The sequence below is a fragment of the Petaurus breviceps genome, unplaced genomic scaffold (genome assembly GCF_028583685.1).
Source record: "Petaurus breviceps papuanus isolate PSGF00001 unplaced genomic scaffold, PetGlider_PUasm1.0 164, whole genome shotgun sequence".
NCBI lineage: Eukaryota > Metazoa > Chordata > Mammalia > Diprotodontia > Petauridae > Petaurus > Petaurus breviceps.
This window is the reverse complement of record NW_027185735.1, coordinates 1,538,781-1,554,607: the sequence shown is the minus strand read 5'-3', so window position 1 is coordinate 1,554,607 and position 15,827 is coordinate 1,538,781. Positions and strand designations below refer to the sequence as shown.

Below are 15,827 nucleotides of genomic sequence, written 5' to 3'. Positions count from 1 at the left end.
TTATTGGACTACCTGAAAGCCATGACCAAAGTAAGAACCTAGAAATCATCCTCCAGGAAGTTCTCAAAGGAAACTGCCCTGATGTTTTAATACCAGAGGGCAAAATAGAGGTTGAAAGAATCCACCAATCACCTTCTGAAAATGATACCAAAAAGAAAACTCCTAGGAATATTATAGCCAGGTTCCAGAACTCCCAGATTAAGGAGAGAATATTACAAGCAGCCAGGAAGAAACAATTTGAATATTGTAGAAACACAATCAGGATAACCCAGAATCTGGCAGCTTCTACACTGAGGGATCAAAGGGCTTGGAATATGATATTCCGGAGGGCAAAGAGCTGGGATTAAAACCAAGAATCACCTACCCAGCAAAACTGAGTATCACGTTTCAGGGGAAAATATGGTCATTCAGTGGAATAGAGGACTTTCAAGCATTCTTGCTGAAAAAACCAGACTTGAATAGAAAATTTGACATTCAGATACAAGAAGGAAGAGAAGCATGAGAAGGTAAACAGAGAAAATAAATCATAAGGAACTTATCAAAGTTAAACTATTAATATTCCTACATGGAAAAACAATAATTGTAACTTATGAAACTTTTCTCAGTAGTTGAAGGGATTAGAAATAAATAAATAAATATATGTGTGTATATATGTATATATACATACGTATATGTCTATATATGATGGTATATGTGCATATGAATACATATGTGAAGGTCTGTATATATGTTTACAGGTATACATAGAGAGAGGGCACAGGACCAATTAACAGGAAGGGATGATACTTAAAAAGGTGAAATTAAGAGGTGAGAGGAATATAATGAGAGGAGAGGGGGAGAGACAGATTGGGGGTAAACTATCTCTTACAGAAGAGGCAAGGGAAAATGGTTACAATGGAGGGGAAGAATAGGAAGGCAAAAGGGAATGGACCAACCTTATTCCCACTGAATCTGGCTTGAGGAGAGAGTGAAATACACACTAAATAGGGTATGCCACCCTTCAGAATAATAGGGGAGGAAGGGGATGAGAGGGGGAATGATTGAAGGGAGGGCAGCCTGGGGTGAAGGGAAGTTGGAAGCACCCACTTATGAAAAGGGATGGGATCAAAGTAGAGAATAGAACAAGTTAGAGGTGGGATAGGAGGGAGGGAAATATAGTCAGTCTTTTTCAATATATCTACTATGTTACTGTTTTGCATTAGCCACACATGTACAACCTATACTGAACTGCTTATCTTCCCAGTAAGGGTGGGTGACAAGGAAGGAAGGGAATGAATCTGGAATTGCAAGTTTTAAAATCAAATATTCAAATATATATGTGTGTGTGTCTGCATGTATGTATACAAACACACACATATATTTATATACTATAATTAATACCATCTTACATGTAATTGGGAAATAAGATATACAGGCACTGAGGCATAGATATCCACTGGAAAAGTCGAAAGGTGTATGTGAGAAAATATGGGAGAGAGCAGATTGGATGAGGGGATAACCTGTGGGTCTGCTATTTTGGGGCGTTGGGTAGGGGAAAAACGGGGAGAAAATTTGTAACTCAAAATCTGGCGGAAATGAATGATGTAAATCAGAAGTTAATAAAGCTTTAAACAATTATAAAGAGAGTTAATTGGTGAATTCTTTCAATTTCTATTTTTCCCTCTGGTACTAGAATATCAGGAAAATTTTCCTTGAGAATTTCTTGAAGGATGATTTCTAGGCTCTTTTTTATCATAACTTTTTTCCAATAAGATATTTCACATTGCCTTTCATTTTTTCATTTGTTTGGATCTGTTTTATAGTATTTTGATTTCTCCTAAAGTCATTAGCTTCCATTTGCCCCAATCTAATTTTGAAAAAAAATTATTCTCTTCAGTGAGTTTTAAAAATTCCTTTTCCATCTGACAAATTTGGCTTTTTAATGCATTTTTCTCCTCATCAGCTTTTTGGGCCTCTTTTGCCATTTGAATTAGTCTATTTTTTTAAGCTATCATTTTCTTCAGTAAAGTTGTTAACTCTCTTTTCATGATTTTCTTGAATCATTTTCATTCTCTTCCCATTTTTCCCCCATTGTCTCACTTGATTTTTAAAATCTTTCTTGAGCTCCTCTATGGCCTGTAACCAATTCATATTTTTTGAAAGCTTTTGATGCAGGACTTTTGACTTTGTTGACTTCTTTTGGTTCAATGTTTTCATCTTTTTTGTCCCCTGAAAAGGATTATGTGGTCTTATTGCACTTCCTCTGCTTGCTCATCTTGCCAATAATTACTTGACTTTTGATCTCTTTGCCACAGTGTAATTCTACTTCCAGAGTGGAAAGCACTGTGTCCTAAGTCGTTGGGGTTTTCACAAATGTTGTCAGAGGCCTGAGGAGGGTGCCCTCTTTATAGCCACCACAAGCTGTGGCACATTCATGTTTCTCACCCCAGGACCACCACTCAAGGTCACAATCCAGATCCAAGTAGGTCAAAGTAAGAGTGATTAAACTCTGAATGATCTCTTTGTCCTCCTATGATCTGCAGGCCAGGAGCTCCAGAGACAGCCACAGAACAGCAGCTGTAGCCACCACAGCTCCAACACCTCTCTCCCTGGGGGCAGAGGCTGGACTGTGCTCTTCCCTTACCCAGTTCCAACAGAGTTCCCCACTGATCTTTTATTTCTATTTGGTATTTATGGGTTTAGAAGTCTGGAAATTGCCCAAGCTGCCAGTGCTTCACTCTTCTGAAGTCTGTGTTGGCCAGTCTGTTCCACTGGTTGGGGCTGCCTCAGGTCTGGGACCATGAGGCTCATGCAGGACTCTGTTTGGCTCATAGCTAGGTTCGATAGACCCTTCCTGTCAGCCTGTCAGGCTGCCTTCAGCAGGTGATTTGTTTCTCTCTGTCACTTTTTGGGTTCTGTAACTCTAAAATTTGTTTAGATTCATATTTTACAGATTTTGGAGGTGATTGGAGCAGGAGCTCGGAAAATCTCCTGCTTTTACTCTGCCATCTTGACTCTACCCCCCTATTGTTTTTCTTATAAGGTATTTCACTTTCTCTTCTATTTTTTCATTATTCATATCTTGTTTAATCATTTCTTGATCTCTTATAATTTCACTGGCTTTGCTTTACCCAATTCTAATTTCCAAGGTGTCATTTTCTTCCTTTTGATTCTGGATCTCTTTTTCTAGTTCGTTGACTTTCCTTTCATGCCCTTCTTTTTTGGTGGGTGATTCTTTTTTTCTTTTCTAGTTTTTCCTTCATCTCTGTCATTTGATTTTTAAATCTTTTTAAATATTTTCTATAAATTCTTTTGGGGAAGGTGACCATTTTATGTTACTCTTGGGGGGTTTCTTTACTTCAATATCATACTCTGAACATGAATCCAATCATCTCTATTGCTATAAGAAGTTTCTATGGTTGCATTTTTTTCTCCATTGTCTATACATTTTTTTGTGATGATAGCTTATGTGTAGACATCTCTATCTCTGAGGTATGTGAAATTGTGTCTCTTGTCCCAGATCTTCAGTGTTTCCTTTTAGTCTGAAACAAAAGCCAAACCTCCAACCTCTAGGAAATACCCATACGCAGGGGCATTCTGCCCCACTTTTTCTGCACTCACCAGGTATGTGTTGGTTCCTTCTTACTCAGCTGCTCTTTGGGTCTGGCATTTCTGGTCAACAGAGATTATCTCTATCTTCCTTGGTTAAAACACCCAAACAACCAACTTGGTTCAAAAACCCAAACATTATCCTTGGGGTCTCAATCTATCCCCAGGGCTTGCCACGTTTTTTATAAGAGGCTTTCTGCTTCTTATTAAAACAGGAACCTAGTCTGGAGGTGTTTACTTTTAACAGGGACCAAACCTTGTCCTGGGATTTTTCTTCTGATCTTCTCAAATTGTTGCAGAAGGTTCCTGGTTATGCCTCTGATCTTATTAATCTACACCCACACTATGTTCACCCTAAGTTACTATTTTAACTCTTTTATGGGGTAAAATCTTGAGACTTTCAAATTTTCTGAACTACTCTGCCATCTTCCCTGATCTGCTCCCTTTTCAAAAGTGTTTGCTTCTGACTATTCCTGTCCCCAATCTGACCTCCCTTTTATCATTACCCCCTCTCATCCCATTTTCCCCTATTTCCTGTAGAGTAAGATGCCCAATTGAGTGTTTATGTTAGTCCCTCCTACAGCCAAATCCATTGAGAATAGGATTGATTCATACTCTTTCACGTCCCTGCTCTTTCCCTCCATTGTAAGAACTTTCTCTTGCCTCTTTAATGTGAGATAATGTATTCTATTCTATAACTCCTTTTCTCCTTCTCCTAATATATTCCTTTCTTACTTGATAATTTTATTTTTAGATATCATTTCTTCATATTCAACTCACCCTGTTCCCTCAGTCTATCTATGCATATATACATTCCCTTAACCCTAATACTGAGAAAAATGGCATGAGTTACAAATATCATCTTTCCCTGTGGTGATGTAAACAGTTCAACTTTAATAAGTTCCTTATGATTTCTCTTTCCTGTTTATCTTTTCATACATCTCTTGAGTCTCAGATTTGAAAGTCATATTTTCAGTTCACCTCTGGTCTTTTTGTCAACAATGCTTGAAAGTCCTCTGTTTCATGGGATATCTATATTTTCCCCTGAAGTATTATGCTCAGTCTTGCTGGGTAGGTGATTTAATCATTTGACCACTAGAATATCATATTTCAAGCCTTCCAATCCCTTAATGTAGAAGCTGATTGATTTTTGTTTATCCTGATTGTGTTTCCACAATAGTTGAATTCTTTCTTTCTGACTGCTTCTTATATTTTCTTCTTGACCTGGGAACTCTGAAGTTTGGCTACAGTATTACTAGGAGTTTTCTTTTGGGGCTCTTTTTCAAGAGACAATTGGTGTATTCTTTCAATTTCTATTTTACCTTGTGCTTCTAGAATTATCAGGGCAGTTTTCCTCAATAATTTTCTGAAAGAACATGTCCAGACTCTTTATTTTATCAAGGCTTTCAGGTAGTTCAATAAATTTTAAATTATCTGTCCTGGATCTGTTTTCCAGGTCAGCGGTTTTCTCAATGAGATAGTTCATATTGTCTTCTAGTTTTTCATTTTATGGGTTATGTTTTATTACATCATGATTTCTCATAAAGTTATTTTCTTCAATTTATTCCATTCAAATTTTGAAGGAATTGTTTACTTTAGTGACTTTCTGTCTTTTCTATTTCACCAATTCTGTTTTAAAGGCATTTTTCTCCTCATTGACTTTCTGGACCTCTTTTGTCATTTGGGTTAGTCTATTTCTTATAATGTTATTTTCTTCAGGACTTTTCGGGTCTCCTCTAGCAAGATGTTGACTGGTTTTTCATGATTTTCTTTTGTTTTAAAGCAATTAGCATTAAGTAACTTGTCCAAGGTTACATGGCCAGTTATTTTGTTTGGGTGTTAAGTATTTGAGGCCAGAACCAATCCCAGGTCGTCCTGACTCCAGGGCTGGGGCTCTTACTCACTGCACCACCTAGCCACCCCTTTCATGTTTTTCTTGCATCACTCTGATTTCCATTCCAATTTTTTCCTTTACTTCTCTTAGTTGCTATTCAAAATCCTTTTTGAGCTCCTCCATGTTCTGTGACCAATTCATATTTTTCTGGGAGGCTTTTGATGCAGGAGTTTTGACTTTGTTTTCTTCTTCTGGTTGTTGTTTTTTTCACCTACTTTGTCACCAAAAAGAGATTCAGTAGTCTGATTTTCCCCTCTGTTTGTTCATTTTCCCCATAATTCTTTGTCCTAAGTTTCTCTACATTTGTGGAGCTTTTGTCAGAGCTTCTTCAAGGCTCCTGTAAATTTTCAGTTCTTTTAAGGTGATAGGATCAAAGGAGAGGTATTTACTCCTCTCCTGGCCTATGATCTGCTCTGTGAGTGACCACACTCTTTTCTCCCTCAGAACTGTTAGGAGGACTCCCTCTCCACAGTCAGCACAAGTTCTGCCTCCCAGTGCTGCATCGTCATCCTAGTACTGCCAATCAAGACTGAAACACTGATTCAAGCAGGGCAAAGCCAGAGAATCTGACCTCGATGCCAGCAAAACCATCCCTGAAATAGCCCTGTGATCAGCTGCTTGGTCTCCCCACCATCTGTGGGCCTAGAGCTTTAGAAACAACCACTGCCACTGCTGCTGCAGGTGCCCCCAGAGCCCTATTGGTGTGGTCATGGTGTGCTCTTCTCTCACCCAGGTCAAACAGGGTTTTCCCATTGACCTTCTACTTTGTCTTTGGTATTTGTAGGTTAAGAAGTCTGAAATCCACTAAAGCTGCCTGAGGCATGCTCTGGCATGGTCTTTGCTGGCACAGCCCATGCAGGACTGCTCTCTGTTCCCAGCGTGGTGGAACAGAACTTTTTTATCAGCCTGCCAGGTTGTCTGCAGCTAGAGATGTATTTCATTCTGTCATTTTCTGGGTTCTGTAGCTCTAGAATTTTCATAGGGTCATTTTTTACAGATATTTGGAGGTATTTGGGGGAAAGAGCTCAAGCAGTTCCTGCTTTTACTTCACCGTTTTGACTCTGCCCTTCTATGTTGTATGATATATTACTCAAATTAGGTTAATAAATTTTTTTTATTACTTTTCTCATGGAGTTGCTGTGAGCAAAATGTTTTTAAATTCTTAAAATTTTATTAAAATTTGAGTTACTTTTCCTGTGACTAAAGCATTTATTTTCCATCATTTCAATGGTTTAGCAAGAGGGTACATAAATGTAATTTCATTTTTCAATGAACTGAAAATGTAATTATTGATTATATTCAGATTAGAATTAATTTAAGGTGGGTACATAGTATAGTATATAAAGTACTTCACATGAAGTCAAGAAGACTGTCAGTTTGTATCCTGCCTCATATATTTACTTTCTGTGTGACTCTGAGCTGGTCCTGAAATATTTACTTTCTGTGTGACTCTGAGCTGGTTATTTTATTTTTTTTCCCATTTATTTATTTATTTTTATTTTTCAACATTCATTTCCACAAGATTTTGAGTTACAAATGTTTCTCCCCATCTTTCCCCTATCTCCCACCCCCAAATAGTGAGTTAATTGAACACCCCTTCCCCCAATTTATTCTCTTTTATATCCTCCCTCATTACCCCCCCCCCAACTTTCTAGTACGGCAAGATGGATTGCTATATTCTAGTGCCTGTATATCTTATTTCCCAGTTGCATGTAAAAAAAAAAACACAGCAATTTTTTTTAAACATTTGTTTTTAAAACATTGAGTTACAGGTTTTTTCCCTTCTTCCCTCTTCACCTCCCCTACTGGGAAGATAAGCAATCCAATATAGGTTGTACATGTGTAGTTACGCAAAACATTTCCAAAGTAGTTATATTATAAAAGGCTAACTATAATTCTCTCTATCCTATCCCACCCCCCACCTATTCTATTTACTACTTTGACCCTGTCCCTTTTCAAAAATGCTTACTTCTACCTACCCTCTCTCCCAGTCTGCCTTCCCTTCTATCACCCCTCATTTTATCCCCTCCATCCCTATTTTCCTATAGGGTAAGATACCCAATTGTGTGTGTATGTTATTCCCTCCTTAAGCCAAATTCAATGAGAGTAAGGTTGACCCATTTCCTTTCACCTTCCTGCTCTTCCCCTCTATTGTAACAGTTTTCTCTTGCCTCTGAGCTGATCACTTTAACCTCTTTTGTTTCAGTTTCCTCATCTGTAAAATGGTAATGATAATGGCATCTACTTTCTAAGGATGTTGTATGGATAAAATGTGATAATTTAAAAGAGTTTGTTGAACCATATAGTACGAGAACCATATAGTAAGAGAAAATAACAGTTCTATTTCTTTTCCTAGGAATTTGCTGGAAAGGTACACATCCTATACTAACTTCACAATTAACAGTATGGTATTTTTTATTAATTTATTGAGTTTTGATTTTGTCTTAATGTCATATTTCCTAGGAATCACCTTCTTTATTGTTTGCTTCCACTATTTTTGTAAATGCCTTATTCAAGAACAATTAAGAAGAATTTTATTTTAAAACAGTGATAAAACCTCCATCCTCGATCACTTCTTCACCCAGTGGAACCTATTTGCAGTGGATAAAATAAGTGGACCTGTATCAGTAAAATCCCTAAGAGTATGAAAACTTTATGCCTGGCAAAGGACATTGTGTCACTTACTTTTGGGAGCAGTGTTCACAGACTGCCATAGCACAACTGCAAAGTTGTGCATTGATGGAATCCACTGAACTCCCCAGTAATCAGAAATCTAGAATTTGGAATGATACAGAGCTGTTAGAGCTAATAGTCTAATCCTGCAGTGTTCACCTCTGAAGATGCTGCCATATGTACTTGGAATAAAACTAATTTTATTGCATTCCTCAAGCCTCAACTAATTATTTGTGTACCTACTCATATTGCCTGTTTAATCAGATTAAAATAAGATGTAATGTACACAAAAAGTTCATATAAATACCTTCTTACCACTATATTTGATGATACGAATGGTTGAATCTCCCTCACCAAACTTGGTAAGAGGAGTCAGACGGACTTCATAGGCCTCTGGTTTTATAAGCTCAGTCAGATTATAAGTAATGAGTTCTCCTTTTTGAATGTTCCCACTTATCTTAATCTCCTGTTCCCACCAACGTTGCTGGCCAGCCTGAAATCAAAAGAAATGATATAATGACAAAAGTTCCTTCTCCTATGGTATTTTATTAAAATAGAAGAAAAAAGATCATAGCAACAGGAAGTAAGTTATTTTAACTGTATTAGGTAGTATGCTACATGTATATTGTATTAAAATTAATTTACTTTTTACCAGTAAATTGCTAAGTATATTGCGGATATTTTGATGATTAATGAATAATAAGAAAAATTTTAAAAAATCAAAACTAGTTCATGTTTTTACTGTTTAGCATTAATATTTTCTACCAAAAGATCTAGAGCAATGAATATGTACAATGAATTAAGACTTTTGCCAAGGCTTTGCTTCATATTCTTCTAACTTTTCAAATGGAATAACCTATAGCAATTGGGAATTAGATAAGTCATACTTAGGAAGACCGTAGTGCTAATTGGTGCTGAAATACTAAAAGTTGATAAATATTCCTATAATTAATTCTTTTTCCGTAACATTAAGACAAAGTAGATAACTACCTCTCCAGGTTTTGCCTTTTTGTGATTTACATTTTTCTACTTATGGTCATTTAAACCAGCTTTTGACGATAGACAATTTTGTCTGGGGGTGGGAACTGAGAACTGACAGGAAGGGAGAGTAATATATTAAAATTTTTCCAGGGTCCTCCATCCTCTTGGGAAAGATTTTGAGATTAGTTCTATCCAGGAGAATTTTTATTCCCCTGCTTCTATATGACACCTTTACAAATTATGTAAAAAATAATTGACTGGGGGGGAAGGGGATGTAAAGCCAACCACAAGCAGCTTTCCAGAGGACCACTGCTATGAAAAGCTTTCAAGGTTCTGATTACACAGCATAGCACATTCTCTATTAATTCAATGACAAATCAGAGCAAAACATTCACAGAAAATGAAGATGCAACATTCACGTCACTACTCAACAATTTATCACTAAAATGGCCACATAGTTTACACAAAAGTCGTCACACAGTTTTCAACAAAGTACAATCATTTAGTAACTCAATCATTCAAACATCCTTAATTCAATCAGTCTTAACGAAAGCCTCCTTAATATTTAACTCACTCATCCTTAAGGAAGCAAAGCCTCCTTAAGGGACACAAAGTACAATAGTTAAAGTCATCCACCCATAGGGTGCAATTAAGTTACAATATCAGTCACTACTCAGTACTCTCTTAAGGGGTAGTGGAAAATACACAGGCCATCCACCCCTCAGTCACAAGTAAGTTACAATTTCCACAGACACTATTTAGTACTCTCTTAAGGAGTAGTAGAAAATACACAAGCCATCCACCCTACATGACAAGTAAGTTACAATTTTATCAGTCATTACTTATCAGTCATTACTCAGTATCCACAGACAGGTTTGTTTGTTTGTTTTTCATCTTGTCTCAAGGTAGGTAGCTCCTACCTCAATCCACCAAACTTTCACCTGGGTTCAAAGGCAGACAGCTGCCAGTTCCTTGTCCAGCTCTCTGTGTAATTCCTGCTCCATACTGAAGTTCACAGTGTCTAGTCCATCTCAAATCCTTCATAGTCTCTGTTCCTGGGAAGAGAAAACTTAACAAAGACGCAGACAAAGTACCGACACCATAGTCATGCTTCCTCTGGCAGCTCCAGCTGGCCCTCAGAAGTCCTCAGAAACTCCAGCTAGCCCTTGGAAGTCTTCAGCATCTCGATTATCAAAATTAAAATCACTTTCTCCCATTCTCAAAATCAAAATCACTTTCTCTATAGAAGTTACAGTCCACCAGGAGCAGGCTAGCCTTCAGATGCTTGCTGAGATAAATTCTCTCTCTCTCTCTCTCTCTCTCTCTCTCTCTCTCTCTCTCTCTCTCTCTCTCTCTCTCTCTCACTCTGTCTGTCTCTCTCTATCTCTCTCTCTCTGTCTCTCTGTCCCTCTGTCTGTCTCTCTCTCTGTCTCTCTCTCTCTCTTTCTCAGCAGTTGCTCTGCCTCCAGATACTTGTCCCAAGAAGTTCTGTCTGTCCAGCTTCTGCTCTTCCTTAAATAAGGTATAGCTTCTCCCTTTTCAGCCCTTTCTTGTTACATCAGCAACAGGGGATCATACCTTCTGTTTCTTCAACAGAGGCTTAATTGAAATTAGGTGCTAAATACCTGTCAGCTTTCTAATAAGAATGGATCTTCAGATTTCATTACCACTACAGGGGACAGGGTAAAATAATGAAAAGTATGAAATAAAGTGAAAATGGTGTGAAATCAGCAGAACAAAAGTTATATTGTTAAATTCTGTATGCACAATAAACTTTTTATGGTTTAAAAAATTCCACCACAGCCTCCCAGAATCAAATCACCACAATAATGACGTGCTACCAGCTGTTTCTCAGACCACAAGATTTTTTTTAGTTTGAGGGTTCCAAGAGTCCATACCAAATGGAAACTATCTTAATCAAAGGTCCTTAGCAGGCCCATCTGAGATTCCTCACTTCAGGGGACTAAAGTTTCTGTTTCTGTGAACTCAAACTAAGAAATATGTACCTTATGCAGAGCATTGTAGAAGCAAGAATAGAGGAATGTCATATAACTCATAATAGTTTTGGGGACTCTAAAACTGAGCAACTTTATTTTAGAAACTGTCCTCAATTTTATCCAAAATAAGAAGGCATGTACTCTGATTTGTCTTCATTCTTTGAACCACTTCTACTCTTATCTTTGCTAGCACACTAGAGCCTTTGCTAACAACTAGACAATGAAGAAATTTCTCAGTGAGGTCAAAAGGGAAGGTAGATTCATAATCCCACACTCCCTTCTTTGTCATATAAATTTAACAAATTTAGTTAAGCAAAGTCATAATCTCATGCATCCCTTATGGAAACAAACGTAGTTAAATGGACTCTATAAATAAGTCAAGTTACAGATTAAATTACAGGAAAACAGTTCACAATAGTTGATTGAGGGAAAAGATAACCAAGAAAACTGGCATCAGGGAAATCCTTGCTTATACAGTTAATTAGGGGAGCTAAAATCTAAATCACTTTACGGAGTTCAAACTCCACTTTTATCAGAGTAATGTCAAACAATCTTATCCTAGGAGTGAGGTTTTGGTTAGTTGAGGTTGATATTAACAAAAGACAGATTTTTAGGTAATCAGGTGTTGCAGAAGGAATGGCTCTGAACTCCAAATAATAAAATAATATAAAAAGTTCCTATAGCAGCATCCAATTAAAGAGGTCTTCAATTCTTCTCTTTGATCACACACTTTTAAATGGGTATGTCTTCATGAGTATTTGGGTGCACACAGTTTCAGGCAGATATAAACATAAGGAAATAGTAAAGCCACAGTAGTACAATAATAGCTCTTCTTACTAATTAACATATAGTGTTATCTAGCTTATTACTTGTTCCAAGTGCCATTCAATCTGCTTGTTTCTTCTTGGGTTTTAGCTGTCCCACAATAGTTATCTGATCCTTGGTAATATTTTTTTCTTGAAAATTCTAGAATAGGCCTCATTCTTAGGGCAGCTCTGGAGAGGCATTCTTCCTAGTACATCCATTTCCCTTGTTTGTTGCAAATTACTTGCAGACAGTCCTTAGATAAGACTGCTAAAATCTGCTAGTGAATACAATATAGTAAGGCCTCTTAAATTTAGTCTTCCAGTAACTAATTCATCTGGTGAAAACCACTTCAAATAGTAGGAAACTAACCTTATTAATAACAGAGCTATAAGAATAAGTACTTTGAAACCCATAATTGCCTCCTCAAAGTTGAGACAGCTTTAGTTTTTGTGCACTAATTGCTCTTTCTGTTATCTGATATGGCTAATGTGATTTGCAGACTGAAAGAAGAATCTTAAAATGTATCCATGAGGGCATGCCTTTAAAAATGAGTCTTTCAGTGTCTTAATAGCATAATATAGAAACTTAAAGATAGGAAAAATGATCATAATTTAAAATATTCTTTCCAATTAATGCAATTTTGTATGTAAAATCATTAATCCAATTTTGAGAATTTACACTAAAATATAATTAAAGCTTATATATGTTCCCTCTCCCAAAAAAGAAAAAAATATTTAAAAATATATCTGTGCATGTTCTATTGAACCTGAAAGGTATTCAGTACTCTGCTCTGCTTTTTCAGTCTTCTTCTTAATTACCTTCAGGATCAAAAATCAAAATATAAAAGAAATCATTCAGGAATATCATGTTTACTTCTCTTTTGCTCTTAATATTGGGAAGTAACTTAATAATATCTCAATATTGGAAGGTCAATCACATAAACTCATATATTAATATGCTTTCACACATATATGTATATGTGTGTTTATTATACAGATATGTACACACATAGATTCTCAGAGAAAAGCATCTAATCTTATTACTTTTCTCAAAATGAAGCTTACTGTTGAAGTAAAATGAAAAACTTTTACATAAAATTTGACACTTAAAATCTTTTCATCTTTATAACATCATATCCTTGTCCTAAACTCCCTTTGAGGAAATAGACATATACACAGATAGGTGTAGGTAGATAGGTAAACAGATAGAAAACAAGTAATACTGTTCACATTTAATCCTATCCATGAATGCACACTTATTAACAAGGGGACAGATGTCAAGCCTAGAAATTTATCTACCTGGTTGATTAGATTAGTAAATCAAAACAAATATTTTCTATAAACACAGAATAGTAAAATTCAAATCATCAAATTCTTTCATACTTGCATCCTCAGTCATCCTTGATCTTCTTTACCTAGCTTGTTACTGGTAACCCATTCCAAGTGTTATTTAATCATTTTTTTTCCATCTTGGGTTTTAGTTTTCTGATCTCTAGAAATATTTTCCTTGAGAATTCTAGAATCCAACTCATTTGCAGGGCAGTTGTGAAGAGGTATTCTTCCTCAGAATGTTTAAGTAGTGCAACAACAAGATTCAACATATATAAAAAATACGTTTACAATTCACCTGTCCAGCTTATAGAAATTTCCTATGAAAGGAAGGAATAAGTGACATGGTTATAACAATATTTAGACTATCCTTTCAAGGGCACAGAGCAAACAAACAAGTATAACACAAAACCTTCCTTACTTCTGTTACATTTCAGGTGAGACTTCTAGTTCACTTTTTGGGACAGTCAATCATGCAGCAAAAGTCCATATTATACAGAGGGTTTCATAACTAGCTTCAGGATTACAAAGGTGGGAAAATTTCTTGTTCAGAAAAGAAATCATATAATGGGGAAAATGAGTCAAGAGGATCCTACCATTATATTTGCAATGTCTTTCCCTCAACCTTCCCAGGCACAGACATCCACCTGTAGCAATTTCCAGATTGTACTTTCTTTGAGTAGCACATGGTATTTCCCTTTAATGGTGAATTATTTATGTAATTATAATTCTGATGATCATACCTGAAATCAAAACTCAGAATAATATCAAAATATAGTCCCAAGAGATTTTGTCTCAGATAGCAAGTTTAACTAATCACAGACCATATATAGGAACAGACCATATATAAACATAGACCATATATAGCATTTTTTCCTCATGTTGTTGCAATAGCAGCTAACAATAAGCAAATATGAGGTCTTATGTTAATCATTCTTTCTAGTTTAAAACCATGCTAAAGTAGAAATCAATCATTAGAAGTTAAGAAGATGTGGGAATGGAGTCAAGATGGCAGGATAAAAGTAGGAACTTGCTTGAGCTCTCACCCAAACTCCTCCAAGTACCTGTAAAAATGACTCTAAACAAATTCTGGAGCTGCAGAACCTACAGAATGATGGAGTAAAGCAAATATCCATCCCAAGACAGCCCAGAAGGTCTACAGGAAGTGTCTATTTTAACAGGCTTAGGGTAGAGTGCAGTCTGGTGTGTACCACACTGCTACAGACCGGGGATGGAATGAATCAGTGACAACTGTGGCAGTTTCCAAATTTCTTGACCACAAAATGCTGAGGACAACTTGGAAGGTCAGTGGAAAAAGCCTTCTGAATATCTGTGAGAAAGTAGTAAGGTCTGTCCCCAACAAGAGGTGTCAGAACACAGTTACAGAAGCAGCAGAAGTGACTTTTTTTCTGGAGCACAGGGATCATAGATTGCAGAGGAATTGAGCAGATGATGGGGGGGGGCGGTTGCAGGGATCTCTTTGCTGGTGCTGAGGTGGGATTATCTTGCTTTGCCATGTTTGGATCTGGGTCTCAGTCCTAGGAGGTAGTCCTAGGGGGAGGAGGAGTGCTGGTGTGGTGGAGCTTGTAGGAGCAGTGGAGAAGGGATCTTACTCACAGTTCCAAGACAGAAAAGAGTACTTGAGGTCACTCACATACAAAAGTAGAGACCAGGAGAGGAACGAACGAGTCTCCATTGAACATACAACCTTGGAGGAGCTAAAAATTTGCAGGTATCTAGAAGTATTTCTGAAAAAAGCTGCACAAAACCTCTGAATCTTAGGAAAGTACACAGCATCCCCACTTGAAGTAGAGAAATGTCTTGACAAAGAGGTCAAAAGTCAAGTAATTATCTGGGGAAATGAGGGAATGCTAAGGGGAAAATCAAACTATAAAATCTCACTTTGGTGACAAGGAAGATCAAAACATACAACCAGAAGAAGACAACAAGTTAGTCATAGCTCCTATATCCAAAGCCTCCAAGAAAAATATAAATTGGTCTCAGGCCATGCAAGAGCTCAAAAAGGATTTTGAAAATCAAGTAAGAGAAATAGAGAAAAACTTGGGAAGTGAAATGAGACTGATGCCAGAAAATCATGAAAAATAAGCCAACTGTTTGCTAAAGGGGAACAACAACAACAAAAAAAACCTGAAGAAAGTAACATCTTGGGGGCAGAGTCAAGATGGTGGAATAGAAGCAAGACCTCTCTGCTGCTCCAGCTTCCACCTTACCCAATCCATGTAAAAAGGGGACTCTAAACAAACTTTGGAGATGCGGAAACCACAAAATGACAGAGAGAAGCTAACCTCCCACTGAGGACAGCCTGGCAGGCTGGCAGGAATCGGCCAGCACAGAGCTCTGGGAGCCAAGGCAAGCTCCACTCCAAGACTTCAGACCCAGAGTGGGATGAAGAGACTCCAGATCAGCAGCAGCTATGGCCATTTCCAGATTTATCAACACATAGATGCAAAGGTGTAAGGGAAATGCAAATTTAAAGATCTTCCCTGCCCTTAGGCCCTTTGATAGGCTTAAGAGACTCTTTCCTTGATTTGAAAATAT

At 37.2% G+C, this 15,827-nt stretch overlaps 1 protein-coding gene across 1 annotated transcript in view; it reads right to left on the bottom strand.

Annotated features, from left to right (window-relative positions):
• The window catches only part of MDGA2 (MAM domain containing glycosylphosphatidylinositol anchor 2), a 990,863-nt gene that overhangs the window by 163,762 nt on the left and 811,274 nt on the right, over positions 1 to 15,827 (bottom strand). Inside the window, exon 11 of the mRNA XM_069082199.1 lies at positions 8,471 to 8,648. Within this exon, the coding sequence (XP_068938300.1) occupies positions 8,471 to 8,648 (178 nt within the window). The remainder of the gene's footprint in view (positions 1 to 8,470; positions 8,649 to 15,827) is intronic.